The 15,104-nt window shown below is 41.9% G+C and overlaps 1 protein-coding gene across 1 annotated transcript in view; it reads right to left on the minus strand.

The window, feature by feature from the left end:
* The window catches only part of LOC129844828 (unconventional myosin-XV-like), a gene marked incomplete at its 5' end in the record, with an annotated part of 213,858 nt that overhangs the window by 42,638 nt on the left and 156,116 nt on the right, over positions 1 to 15,104 (minus strand). The window contains 8 exons of the mRNA XM_055912976.1: positions 752 to 834; positions 2,772 to 2,845; positions 3,651 to 3,723; positions 7,370 to 7,436; positions 7,935 to 8,041; positions 10,241 to 10,446; positions 11,605 to 11,679; positions 11,795 to 11,906. Of these exons, the coding sequence (XP_055768951.1) occupies positions 752 to 834; positions 2,772 to 2,845; positions 3,651 to 3,723; positions 7,370 to 7,436; positions 7,935 to 8,041; positions 10,241 to 10,446; positions 11,605 to 11,679; positions 11,795 to 11,906 (797 nt within the window). The remainder of the gene's footprint in view (positions 1 to 751; positions 835 to 2,771; positions 2,846 to 3,650; positions 3,724 to 7,369; positions 7,437 to 7,934; positions 8,042 to 10,240; positions 10,447 to 11,604; positions 11,680 to 11,794; positions 11,907 to 15,104) is intronic.

Consider the following 15,104-nt stretch of genomic DNA (forward strand, 5'->3'; position numbering starts at 1 on the left):
GGTTAGAGGTCAGAGTTAGAGGTCAGGATTAGAGTTAGGATCTTACGGTTTAGAACCGGTGTTTCATGTAATCTGTTTGAGGTGTTGACGGTAGGGTCAGGGGTTAGAGGTCAGAGGTTAGAGGTCAGGGGTTAGAGGTCAGAGGGTTAGAGTTAGGATCTTACGGTTTAGAACTGGTGTTTCCTGTAACCTGTTTGAGGTGTTGACGGTAGGGTCATGGGTCAGAGGTCAGGGGGTTAGAGTTAGGGTCTTACGGTTTAGAGCTGGTGTTTCATGTAATCTGTTTGAGGAGTTGACAGTAGGGTCAGGTGTCAGAGGTCAGGGGTCAGAGGTCAGGGTTTAGAGTTAGGATCTTACGGTTTAGAACTGGTGTTTCCTGTAATCTGTTTGGGGTGTTGACAGTAGGGTCAGGGGTCAGGGGTCAGAGGTCAGGGGGTTAGAGTTAGGATCTTACGGTTTAGAGCTGGTGTTTCCTGTAATCTGTTGGAGGAGTTGACAGTAGGGTCAGGGGTTAGAGGTCAGGAGTCAGCGGTCAGAGGTTAGAGGTCAGGGGGTTAGAGTTAGGGTCTTACGGTTTAGAGCTGGTGTTTCCTGTAATCTGTTTGGGGTGTTGACAGTAGGGTCAGGGGTCAGGGGTCAGAGGTCAGGGGGTTAGAGTTAGGGTCTTACGGTTTAGAGCTGGTGTTTCCTGTAATCTGTTTGAGGTGTTGACAGTAGGGTCAGAGGTCAGGGGTTAGAGTTAGGGTCTTACGGTTTAGAGCTGGTGTTTCCTGTAACCTGTTTGAGGATTTGACAGTAGGCTTCATCCTTCATCAGACCAAACTGTCCAATCAGCTAGAGAGAGGGAGAACACACACATCACACAGATGCCGGAAACACAAAACCAGCAACTGTTAACCTGTTCTGGCTGCACGCTGAATATTGAAAAAACTGGAAAATGTGTGCACATTTTCAAACGGCCTCCTAAGAAACTTTTTATTTTCCAATATGCATATATTTACTACTGTTGGATAGATAACAGTCTGTAGTTTCTAAAAAGGTTTGAATTGTTTCTCTAAGTCGAACAGAAATATTTTTACAGCCATTTTCCCAGCCGAATTGAGTTTCCCAAAATGCGATGTGTCTCTTTAAGACCTTCTCTATAAAAGGCCATTTGACTTGGGACAATAGGGACACGTCAGAGGTGTACGTCAGACTGTAATGCGGAAGTGAGAATTGAAAGGGGTCGAATATCTCGTCCCTGGACTGAATAACAGAACTTCTTGTGAGACATGCGCAGTTAAAATAAAAATCCGGGCGCGAAGGATAATTTGATCTCGGCTTCTGGAACAAGGTAGATAACTTTGAATATGATGCCTGACTACGATATTATTTGCTACATGTCACAAAATCATCCTAAAGGTTGTTTTTTCAATATACTTTAATTATATTATTGCAATTTATTCTGGACTTTAGATGTGAAACGACGGAAGAATTTTTTGAAGAAACGCTTTCTGGCGCAGCAATGCTACCGTGCTAGCTAACCAAAGAGGGAAATCTTTCGTTCTGGAACCCAACTAAAGACTCTACTGGACATTGGACCCCGTTACAACATTCTGATGGAGTACCAAGAAAGATAAGACCCAATTTGGGATGCTTTTTCATATATATGTCGAACTGTTGAATGCTAACGCTGCTAACTATGCTAGGCTAGCGCTTGACTAGAATCAATGCTGCCTTATGCTAGCTTATGATGTTAGCTAATATAACGATATATTGTGTTTTCGCTGTAAAACACTTCAAAAATCGGAAATGTTGTCTGTATTCACAAGATATCTGTCTTTCATTAGTTATCCACCATATGTTTTTCTGAAATGTTTTATGAGGTGTAATTAGTAGCCGACGTTGGTGTATGTATTTTCTCTGGCTACTCCCGGCTGGATTCAGACTGTAGCTATGTATTAGCATTTTTGGGTAGCATCAATGTAAAACTGATTTATAGCTAAAATATGCACTTTTTATGAACAAAACATAGATTTATTGTGTAACATGTTATATGACTGTCATCTGAGGTCGTTTTTTCTGGGCTCTTTAGGTTGGTTTTAGTTTATTTCGGTTGGTTGTGCATGCTACTTCAATCATAATTCATACTTCATAATCATAATTCATACGTGTCTGTCCACTTTTGTATTTGGTGGTGAGCTAACATAAATATATGTGGTGTTTTCTCTGTAAAACATTTAAAAAATCGGACATGTTGGCTGGATTGACAAGATGTTTATCTTTCAAATGCTGTATTGGACTTGTTAATGTGTAAAAGTTAAATATTTTTAAAAAATAGATTTTGAATTTCGCGCTCTGCAGCTGTTGTCATTTTCGGTCCGAGGTCGGGCTTGCACCCCAAACAGGTTAACGGTGAGGGTGTTACCTTCAGGAAGGTTAACGGTGAGGGTGTTACCTTCAGGAAGGTTAACGGTGAGGGTGTTACCTTCAGGAAGGTTAACGGTGAGGGTGTTACCTTCAGGAAGGTTAACGGTGAGGGTGTTACCTTCAGGAAGGTTAACGGTGAGGGTGATACCTTCAGGAAGGTTAACGGTGAGGGTGTTACCTTCAGGAAGGTTAACGGTGAGGGTGTTACCACGGTGAGGGTGATACCTTCAGGAAGGTTAACGGTGAGGGTGTTACCTTCAGGAAGGTTAACGGTGAGGGTGTTACCACGGTGAGGGTGATACCTTCAGGAAGGTTAACGGTGAGGGTGTTACCTTCAGGAAGGTTAACGGTGAGGGTGTTACCTTCAGGAAGGCGTTGACTACTTCTTGTTCTGTCAGTCCCTTCAGGGGGTGGTCTCCCATGAAACGCATCACCGCTGTGAACATGACATACCAGGACATAGTAGGACATACCATGACATAGCAGGACATAGTAGGACATACCATGACATAGCAGGACATAGTAGGACTTAGCATGACATAGCAGGACATAGTAGGAAATACCATGACATAGCAGGACATAGTAGGACATACCATGACACAGCATGTCATAATAGGACATACCATGACATAGCAGGACATAGTGGGACATGATATACCATGACTTAACATAACGGCCCATGAAATGACAAAGGCATAAAATGGCATAGCATGACATAGCAGGACATAGTTGGACATACCATGACATAGCAGGACATAGTAGGACCTACCATGACATATCAGGACATAGTAGGACACACCATGACATATCAGGACATAGTAGGACATACCATGACATAGAATGACATAGTAGGACATACCATGACATAGCAGGACATAGGACACACGATGACATAACAGGACATACCATGATATAGCAGGACATAGTAGGAAATACCATGACATATAATGACATAGTAGGACATACCATGACATAGCAGGACATAGTAGGACATGATATACCATGACGGCCCATGACATGAAATGACAAAGGCATAAAATGACATAGCATGACATAGCAGGACATAGTAGGACATAGCAGGACGTACCATGACATAGCAGGACATAGTAGAACATGCTGTACCAAGACTTAACATAACGGACCATGACATAAAATGACATGATAAAGTCATAAAATGACATAGCATGACATAGCATAAAAAAGCATCGGCATAGCATGACATATTGTGACGTATAACTTACATAGGAAGATGTCTGTAGCCACTCTGTTCATAGCAGGGTCAGTGAACTCTATCAGAGATTCAGACAGTGGAGACTGGAGGAGAGAGAGATATAATGGAACACTATCAGAGATTCAGACAGTGGAGACTGGGGGAGAGAGAGATATAATGGAACTCTATCAGAGATTCAGACAGTGGAGACTGGAGGAGAGAGATATAATGGACCACTATCAGAGATTCAGACAGTGGAGACTGGAGGAGAGAGATATAATGGAACACTATCAGAGATTCAGACAGTGGAGACTGGAGGAGAGAGATATTATGGGAATCTATCAGAGATTCAGACAGTGGAGACTGGAGGAGAGAGAGATATAATGGAACACTATCAGAGATTCAGACAGTGGAGACTGGAGGAGAGAGATATAATGGAACACTATCAGAGATTCAGACAGTGGAGACTGGGGGGAGAGAGATATAATGGACCACTATCAGAGATTCAGACAGTGGAGACTGGAGGAGAGAGATATAATGGAACACTATCAGAGATTCAGACAGTGGAGACTGGAGGAGAGAGAGATATAATGGAACACTATCAGAGATTCAGACAGTGGAGACTGGAGGAGAGAGAGATATAATGGAACTCTATCAGAGATTCAGACAGTGGAGACTGGGGGAGAGAGAGATATAATGGAACTCTATCAGAGATTCAGACAGTGGAGACTGGGGGGGGGGGGGAGAGAGATATAATGGAACACTATCAGAGATTCAGACAGTGGAGACTGGGGGAGAGAGATATAATGGGACACTATCAGAGATTCAGACAGTGGAGACTGGGGGGGGGAGAGAGATATAATGGACCACTATCAGAGATTCAGACAGTGGAGACTGGGGGGGGGAGAGAGATATAATGGACCACTATCAGAGATTCAGACAGTGGAGACTGGAGGAGAGAGATATAATGGACCACTATCAGAGATTCAGACAGTGGAGACTGGGGGGGGGGGGGAGAGATATAATGGACCACTATCAGAGATTCAGACAGTGGAGACTGGAGGAGAGAGATATAATGGAACACTATCAGAGATTCAGACAGTGGAGACTGGAGGAGAGAGATATAATGGACCACTATCAGAGATTCAGACAGTGGAGACTGGGGGGGGGGGAGAGAGATATAATGAAACACTATCAGAGATTCAGACAGTGGAGACTGGGGGGGGGGAGAGAGATATAATGGAACACTATCAGAGATTCAGACAGTGGAGACTGGGGGGGGGGAGAGAGATATAATGGACCACTATCAGAGATTCAGACAGTGGAGACTGGGGGGGGGGGAGAGAGATATAATGGACCACTATCAGAGATTCAGACAGTGGAGACTGGGGGGGGGGGGAGAGAGATATAATGGAACACTATCAGAGATTCAGACAGTGGAGACTGGGGGGGGGGAGAGAGATATAATGGAACACTATCAGAGATTCAGACAGTGGAGACTGGGGGGGGGAGAGAGAGATATAATGGACCACTATCAGAGATTCAGACAGTGGAGACTGGGGGGGGGAGAGAGATATAATGGACCACTATCAGAGATTCAGACAGTGGAGACTGGGGGGGGGAGAGAGATATAATGGAACACTATCAGAGATTCAGACAGTGGAGACTGGAGGAGAGAGAGATATAATGGAACACTATCAGAGATTCAGACAGTGGAGACTGGGGGGGGGGAGAGAGATATAATGGAACACTATCAGAGATTCAGACAGTGGAGACTGGGGGGAGGAGAGAGATATAATGGAACACTATCAGAGATTCAGACAGTGGAGACTGGGGGGGGGGGGGGAGATATAATGGACCACTATCAGAGATTCAGACAGTGGAGACTGGGGGGGGAGAGAGAGATATAATGGAACACTATCAGAGATTCAGACAGTGGAGACTGGGGGGGGGAGAGAGATATAATGGACCACTATCAGAGATTCAGACAGTGGAGACTGGGGGGGGGGAGAGATATAATGGACCACTATCAGAGATTCAGACAGTGGAGACTGGGGGGGGGAGAGAGATATAATGGACCACTATCAGAGATTCAGACAGTGGAGACTGGAGGAGAGAGAGATATAATGGAACACTATCAGAGGAGAACTTGATGTTATAATGATGTGTTGCAATGTGTTATAATGTGTTATAATGTGTTATGTGTTACCATGGAGACCTTGATGTGTTATAATGTGTTACCATGGAGAACTTGATGTGTTATAATGTTTTATAATGTGTTACCATGGAGATCTCAATGTGTTGCAATGTGTTATAATGTGTTATAATGTGTTATAATGTGTTACCATGGAGAACTTAATGCGTTATAATGTGTTATAATGTTTTATAATGTGTTACCATGGAGATCTCGATGTGTTGCAATGTGTTATAATGTGTTATAATGTGTTATAATGTGTTACCATGGAGAACGTGATGTGTTATAATGTGTTATAATGTGTTACCATGGAGATCTCGATGTGTTGCAATGTTTTATAATGTGTTACCATGGAGATCTCGATGTGTTGCAATGTGTTATAATGTGTTATAATGTGTTATAATGTGTTACCATGGAGAACTTAATGCGTTATAATGTGTTATAATGTGTTATAATGTGTTACCATGGAGAACGTGATGTGTTATAATGTGTTATAATGTGTTATAATGTGTTACCATGGAGAACTTGATGTGTTGCAATGTGTTATAATGTGTTACCATGGAGAACTTAATGTGTTATAATGTGTTATAATGTGTTACTTTGGAGAACTCGATGTGTTATGATGTGTTATAATGTGTTATAATGTGTTATTATGTGTTATTATGTGTTATTATGTGTTACCATGGAGACCTTGATGTGTTATGATGTGTTATAATGTGTTATAAGTTGATATACTGTGCTACCATGGAGAACTTGATTTGTTATAATGTGTTATAATGTGTTATGTGTTACCATGGAGAACTTAATGTGTTATAATGTGTTATAATGTGTTACTTTGGAGAACTCGATGTGTTATGATGTGTTATAATGTGTTATAATGTGTTATAATGTGTTATTATGTGTTATAATGTGTTATTATGTGTTATAATGTGTTATTATGTGTTACCATGGAGAACTTAATGTGTTATAATGTGTTATAATGTGTTACTTTGGAGAACTCGATGTGTTATGATGTGTTATAATGTGTTATAATGTGTTATAATGTGTTATAATGTGTTATTATGTGTTATAATGTGTTATTATGTGTTATAATGTGTTATTATGTGTTATAATGTGTCATTATGTGTTACCATGGAGAACTTGATGTCTTATAATGTGTTATAATGTGTTATAATGTGTTACCTTGGAGAACTTGATTTGTTATAATGTGTTATAATGTGTTATAATGTGTTACCATGGAGAACTTGATGCGTTATAATGTGTTATAATGTGTTATAATGTGTTATAAAGTGTTATAAAGTGTTAGAAAGTGTTAGAAAGTGTTAGAAAGTGTTAGAAAGTGTTAGAAAGTGTTATAACGTGTTATAACGTGTTATAATGTGTTATAATGTGTTATAAAGTGTTATAATGTGTTATAATGTGTTATAATGTGTTATAATGTGTTATAATGTGTTAGAAAGTGTTAGAAAGTGTTAGAAAGTGTTAGAAAGTGTTATAAAGTGTTATAATGTGTTATAATGTGTTATAATGTGTTATAAAGTGTTATAATGCGTTACCTTGGAGAACCTGACCATTTCAAAGGGATCTCTGGTGTCTTTGGGCTTCTTGGACTTCACAGAGGCACTGTGGGGAGGAACCACAGATAAACACACTACTGAGGGACACAGGGAAGGTGTGTGAGAAGTGTGTGTGTTGTATGTGTGTTTCATGTTTTGTGTGTGTGTGTGTGGTGTGTGTGTGATGTGTGTATATGTGTGTATGTGTGATGTGTGTGTGTGATGTGTGTGTGTTGTATGTGCGTTTGATGGGTGTGTGAGTGGTGTGTGTGTGTGTGATTGTGTGTGTGTGTGTGTGTGGTGTGTGTGGTGTGTATGTGTGTGTGTGATGTGTGTGTGTGTGTGATGTGTGTGTGTTTGATGGACGTGTGAGTGGTGTGTGTGTGATGTGTGTGTGAGTGGTGTGTGTGTGTGGTGTGTGTGTTTGATGTGTGTGTGAGTGGTGTGTGTGTTGTATGTGTGCGTTTGATGTGTGTGATGTGTGTGTGTGTGATGTGCGTGTATGTGATGTGTGTGTGTGTGTGTGTGATATGTGTGTGTATGTGATGTGTGTGTGTGTGTTTACCCCTTTGCAGCTGGTTGTCTGTAGTATTTCTTTGCGAACTCCACCATATCGTACTGCGTGTCCTCCAGAACACTCTCATCGATGTCTAGGACCTCATCACACCCCTCCTGTATACAGTAGTATAGTAGTATAGTAGTATAGTAGTATAGTGGACCTCATCATCCCCCTCCTAAACCACAGCAACATGTATACAGTAGTATAGTAGTAGTAGTATAGTAGTACAGTAGTATAGTAGTATAGTGGACCTCATCACACCCCCCTGCATACAGCAGTATGGTAGTATAGTAGTATAGTAGTACAGTGCCATGGTAGTATAGTAGTATAGTAGTATAGTGGTATATTGGTATAGTAGCATAGCAGTATAGTAGTATAGCAGTACCATAGTACAGCAGTATAGTGGTATAGTGGTATATTTGTATATTAGTATAGTTGTATAGCAGTATAGTGGTGTAGTAGCACAGTAGTATGGTAGTACAGTGGTACAGCAGTATAGTGATATATTAGTATAGTAGTATAGTAGTATAGTGGTATGGTAGTATATTCGAATAGTAGTGTAGTGGTACAGTGGTACAACAGTAGAGTAGTATAGTATTACAGCAGTATAGTAGTATAGTATTACAGTAGTGTAGTAGCACAGTAGTATAGTAGCATAGGGTTATAGTAGTACTGTGGTATAGTAGTACTGTGGTATAGTAGTACAGTAGTATATTAGTATAGTAGTATACTAGTATAGTAGTAGAGTAGTTTAGCAATATAGTAGTACAGTAGAATAGCAGCACAATAGTATAGTAGTATAGTAGTATAGTATTATAGTGGTCCAGTAGTATAGTAGCACATAAGTATAGTAGAATAGTAGTATAGTATTATAGTGGTACAGTAGTTTAGTAGCACAGTAGTATAGTAGCACAGTAGTATAGTAGTATAGTAGTATAGTATTATAGTGGTACAGTAGTTTAGTAGCACAGTAGTATAGTAGCACAGTAGTATAGTAGTATAGTAGTATAGTATTATAGTGGTACAGTAGTATAGTATCACAGTAGTATAGTAGTATAGAGGTATAGTAGTATATTCGTATATTCGTATAGTAGTATAGTAACAGAGTAGTATAGCAGTATAGTAGTATTGTGGTAAAGTAGTACAGTAATATAGTAATATAGTAGTGTATCAATTTAGTAATATAGTAGTATAGTGGTATAGAGGTATAGTAGTATAGTGGTATAGAGGTATAGTAGTATAGTGGTATAGAGGTATAGTAGTATAGTGGTATAGAGGTATAGTAGTATAGTGGTATAGAGGTATAGTAGTATAGTGGTATAGTGGTATAGCAGTACAGTAGTATATTAGTATAGTAGTATAGTGGTATAGCAGTACAGTAGTATATTAGTACAGTAGTATAGTAGTACATCATTACATTAGTATAGTAGCACAGTAACATAGTAGTATAGTAGTACAGTGGCATATTAGTATAGTAGTTCAGTAGTATAGCAGTATAGTAGTATAGTAGTATAGTAGTACAGTGGCATATTAGTATAGTAGTTCAGTAGTATAGTGGTATAGTAGTATAGTAGTATGGTAGTATAGTAGCACAGTACTATAGTAGTATAGTAGTATAGTAGTACAGTGGCATATTAGTATAGTAGTTCAGTAGTATAGTGGTATAGTGGTATAGTAGTATGGTAGTATAGTAGCACAGTAGTATAGTAGTATAGCAGTATAGTGGTATAGTACTACAGTGTGTGTGTGTGTGTTTACAATAGAGCAGTCTGTGTACAATAGTACAGTGTGTGTGTACAGTACTACAGTGTGTGTGTACAAAAGTACAGTGTGTGTTTACAATAGAGCAGTCTGTGTACAAAAGTACAGTGTGTGTGCACAGTACTACAGTGTGTGTGTACAGTACTACAGTGTGTGTGTACAGTACTACAGTGTGTGTGTGCAGTACTACAGTGTGTGTGTACAGTACTACAGTGTGTGTGTGTACAGTACTACAGTGTGTGTGTGTTTGTGTGTCAGTGTGTGTGTACAATAGTAAAGTGTGTGTGTGCAGTACTACAGTGTGTGTGTCTGTGTGTGTGTCAGTGTGTACAGTACTACGGTGTGTGTGTGTGTGTGTCAGTGTGTACAGTACTACGGTGTGTGTGTGTGTGTGTGTGTCAGTGTGTACAGTACTACGGTGTGTGTGTGTGTGTCAGTGTGTGTGTGTGTGTGTCAGTGTGTGTGTGTACAGTACTACAGTGTGTGTGTGTGTGTGTCAGTGTGTGTGTGTGTGTGTCAGTGTGTGTGTGTGTGTGTGTGTGTGTGTGTACCTCCAGGGTGGGATCTATCTCGTGAGCGGCCGCGCTGGACGCCACGGCCACAGCCATAGCTGATGTCACGGCAACCCGCCCTGCTCCTCCCTTAAGCTCCGCCCTGCGGTTGGCCGGTAGGGACAGGAAGTCAGGGGCGGCGACGGGACGGACACAATCTGTCGGGAACGCCCCTGCACGACCAAACACCCCTCCGAACTTCCAGCCTGGTAGAACAACAGACAGGGGAAGACACACAGGAGAGACGGATGGATAGATGAGGTGGAGGAAGAGGAGAGAGATGAGGTGGAGGAAGAGGAGAGAGAGATAAGGTGGAAGAAGAGGAGAGAGAGATGAGGTGGAGGAAGCGGAGAGAGAGATGAGGTGGAGGAAGAGGAGAGAGATGAGGTGGAGGAAGAGGAGAGAGAGAAGAGGTGGAAGAAGAGGAGAGAGAGATGAGGTGGAAGAAGAGGAGAGAGAGATGAGGTGGAGGAAGAGGAGAGAGAGATGAGGTGGAGGAAGAGGAGAGAGAGATGATGTGGAGGAAGAGGATAGAGATGAGGTGGAGGAAGAGGATAGAGATGAGGTGGAGGAAGAGGAGAGAGAGATGAGGTGGAAGAAGAGGAGAGAGAGATGAGGTGGAAGAAGCGGAGAGAGAGATGAGGTGGAGGAAGAGGAGAGAGAGATGAGGTGGAGGAAGAGGAGAGAGAGATGAGGTGGAGGAAGAAGAGAGAGATGAGGTGGAAGAAGAGGAGAGAGAGATGAGGTGGAGGAAGAGGAGAGAGAGATGAGGTGGAGGAAGAGGATAGAGATGAGGTGGAGGAAGAGGGGAGAGAGATGAGGTGGAGGAAGAGGAGAGAGAGATGAGGTGGAGGAAGAGGAGAGAGAGATGAGGTGGAGGAAGAGGAGAGAGAGATGAGGTGGAGGAAGAGGATAGAGATGAGGTGGAGGAAGAGGAGAGAGAGATGAGGTGGAGGAAGAGGAGAGAGAGATGAGGTGGAGGAAGAGGAGAGAGATGAGGTGGAGGAAGAGGAGAGAGAGATGAGGTGGAGGAAGAGGAGAGAGAGATGAGGTGGAGGAAGAGGAGAGAGATGAGGTGGAGGAAGAGGAGAGAGAGATGAGGTGGAGGAAGAGGAGAGAGAGATGAGGTGGAAGAAGAGGAGAGAGAGATGAGGTGGAGGAAGAGGAGAGAGAGATGAGGTGGAGGAAGAGGAGAGAGAGATGAGGTGGAAGAAGAGGAAAAAGAGATGAGGTGGAGGAAGAGGAGAGAGAGATGAGGTGGAGGAAGAGGAGAGAGAGATGAGGTGGAGGAAGAGGAGAGAGAGATGAGGTGGAGGAAGAGGAGAGAGATGAGGTGGAGGAAGAGGAGAGAGATGTTGTCTCACCAAAGTCTGGCGTGTCTCTCTTCATCTCCTCAAGAAACACCACCTTCTTCCTCACAACAGAGCCGTAGCTGTACCCTGTAACACACACACGCACACGCACACGCACACGCACACGCACACACACACAGTTATAGTTAGAGGACGTATGTGTGTTGGGCTGTGATGTCATCAGTGTGCATGGGGAGCTCACCCTTTTCCAGTCCTTCCGTGACCTGCAGCCTGATGATGTCACCTTTATGGAAAGTGAGCAGAGGATGCTCGTCTGTCACAAAGTTACGCTCTGCTACCACATACTCAGAGTCCTGGAAAAGGAGGAGGGGAGAGGGGGAGGGGGGGAGAGGAGGAGGGGGGAGGGGGAGGGGGGGAGAGGAGGAGGGGAGAGGGGGAAGAGGGGGGAGAGGGAGGGAGAGGGGGAGGAGGGAGAGGAGGAGGGGAGAGGGGGAAGAGGGGAGAGGAGGAGGGGAGAGGAGGAAGGGGAGAGGAGGAAGGGGAGAGGAGGAGGGGAGAGCAGGTGGGGGGAGGGGGAGGAGGGGAGAGAGAGGAGGGGGGAGAGGAAGGGAGAGGGGGAGGAGGGAGAGGAGGAGGGGGGAGAGGAAGGGAGAGGGGGAGGAGGGAGAGGAGGAGGGGAGGGGGGGAGAGGGAGGGAGAGGGGGAGGAGGAGGGGAGAGGGGGAAGAGGGGAGAGGAGGAGGGGAGAGGGGGAAGAGGGGGGAGAGGGAGGGAGAGGGGGAGGAGGGAGAGGAGGAGGGGAGAGGGGGAAGAGGGGAGAGGAGGAGGGGAGAGGAGGAAGGGGAGAGGAGGAAGGGGAGAGGAGGAGGGGAGAGCAGGTGGGGGGAGGGGGAGGAGGGGAGAGGGGGAGCAGGGAGGGAAGAGGACGAGGGGAGAGGGGGAGGAGGTGAGAGAGAGGAGAGGAGGGGAGAGGAGGAGGAGAGAGGGGGAGGAGAGGAGGAGGGGGGAGGAGAGAGGGAAGAGGAGGGGAGAGAGGGGGAGGAGAGGAGGAGGGGGGAGGAGAGAGGGAAGAGGAGGGAGGGGAGAGGGGGAGGAGGTGAGAGAGAGGAGAGGAGGGGAGAGGAGGGGAGAGGGGGAGGAGGTGAGAGAGAGGAGAGGAGGGGAGAGGGGGAGGAGGTGAGAGAGAGGAGAGGAGGGGAGAGGAGGAGCAGGGAGGGAAGAGGCGGAGGGGAGAGAGAGTGAGTAATTTGTATTTCCGGTAACAAAACAACAAATCAACTTATCAGAGATCTTAAATGGTACATTCCATTATGTTGTGGTTGTTCCTCCTTGCTCTGGTTATCAGAGATCTTAAATGGTACATTCCATTATGTTGTGGTTGTTCCTCCTTGCTCTGGTTGTCAAAGATCTTAAATGGTACATTCCATTATGTTATGGTTGTTCCTCCTTGCTCTGGTTATCAGAGATCTTAAATGGTACATTCCATTATGTTATGGTTGTTCCTCCTTGCTCTGGTTATCAGAGATCTTAAATGGTACATTCCATTATGTTGTGGTTGTTCCTCCTTGCTCTGGTTATCAGAGATCTTAAATGGTACATTCCATTATGTTGTGGTTGTTCCTCCTTGCTCTGGTTATCAGAGATCTTAAATGGTACATTCCATTATGTTGTGGTTGTTCCTCCTTGCTCTGGTTGTCAAAGATCTTAAATGGTACATTCCATTATGTTATGGTTGTTCCTCCTTGCTCTGGTTATCAGAGATCTTAAATGGTACATTCCATTATGTTATGGTTGTTCCTCCTTGCTCTGGTTATCAGAGATCTTAAATGGTACATTCCATTATGTTATGGTTGATCCTCCTTGCTCTGGTTATCAGAGATCTTAAATGGTACATTCCATTATGTTGTGGTTGTTCCTCCTTGCTCTGGTTGCTCGGTAACAAGTGTTCATCCTTAACTCGGCTAATAACAAAATAAACAGTTTTGCATAAATTACCAAATGCAATGTTTTTTGCATTTCCCTTCCTCAGTAATAAAGTAAATATAAATATAATAAAGTAATAAAGTAGTATTAACTAGTATTGTGCGTTGGTATTAATTAGTATTGTGTGTTAGTATTAATTAGTATTGTGTGTTGGTATTAATTAGTATTGTGTGTTGGTATTAATTAGTATTGTGTGTTGGTATTAATTAGTATTGTGTGTTGGTATTAATTAGTATTGTGTGTTGGTATTAAATAGTATTGTGTGTTGGTATTAAATAGTATTGTGTGTTAGTATTAATTAGTATTGTGTGCTGGTATTAATTAGTATTGTGTGTTAGTATTAATTAGTATTGTGCGTTAGTATTAATTAGTATCGTGCGTTAGTATTAATTAGTATCGTGCGTTGGTATTACTTAGTATTGTGCGTTGGTATTAATTAGTATTGTGTGTTGGTATTAATTAGTATTGTGTGTTAGTATTAATTAGTATTGTGTGTTAGTATTAATTAGTATTGTGTGTTAGTATTAATTAGTATTGTGTGTTAGTATTAATTAGTACTGTGTGTTGGTATTAATTAGTATTGTGTGTTAGTATTAATTAGTATTGCGTGTTAGTATTAATTAGTATTGCGTGTTAGTATTAATTAGTATTGTGTGTTGGTATTAATTAGTATTGTGTGTTGGTATTAATTAGTATTGTGTGTTGGTATTAATTAGTATTGTGTGTTGGTATTAATTAGTATTGTGTGTTAGTATTATATGGTTACCGTCGTGATCTCAGTAATAAAGTAGTTGTGTATTAGTATTAATTAGTATTGTGTTAGTATTAATTAGTATAGTGTGTTAGTATTAATTAGTATTGTGGGTTAGTATTAATTAGTATTGTGTGTTGGTATTAATTAGTAGTTGTGTATTAGTATTAATTAGTATTGTGTGTCTCACCTTCTTGATCTCAGTGATAACGTAGTTGTGTGTTAGTATTAATTTGTATTGTGTATTAGTATTAATTAGTATTGTGTGTTGGTATTAATTAGTATTGTGTGTTGGTATTAATTAGTATTGTGTGTTAGTATTAATTAGTATTGTGTATTAGTATTAATTAGTATTGTGTGTTGGTATTAATTAGTATTGTGTGTCGGTATTAATTAGTATTGTGTATTAGTATTAATTAGTATTGTGTGTTGGTATTAATTAGTATTGTGGGTTAGTATTAATTAGTAGTGTGTGTGTACCTTCTTAATCTCAGTAATAACGTAGTTGTGTGTTGGTATTAATTAGTATTGTGTGTTGGTATTAATTAGTAGTTGTGTATTAGTATTAATTAGTATTGTGTGTCTCACCTTCTTGATCTCAGTGATGAAGTAGTTGTGTATTAGTATTAATTAGTATTGTGTGTCTCACCTTCTTGATCTCAGTGATAAAGTAGTTGTGTATTAGTATTAATTAGTATTGTGTGTCTCACCTTCTTGATCTCAGTGATAAAGTAGTTGTGTATTAGTATTAATTAGTATTGTGTGTCTCACCTTCTTGATCTCAGTGATAAAGTAGTTGTGTATTAGTATTAATTAGT

Source organism: Salvelinus fontinalis, unplaced genomic scaffold (assembly GCF_029448725.1).
Source record: "Salvelinus fontinalis isolate EN_2023a unplaced genomic scaffold, ASM2944872v1 scaffold_0235, whole genome shotgun sequence".
In the NCBI taxonomy this organism is placed as follows: Eukaryota; Metazoa; Chordata; class Actinopteri; order Salmoniformes; family Salmonidae; genus Salvelinus; species Salvelinus fontinalis.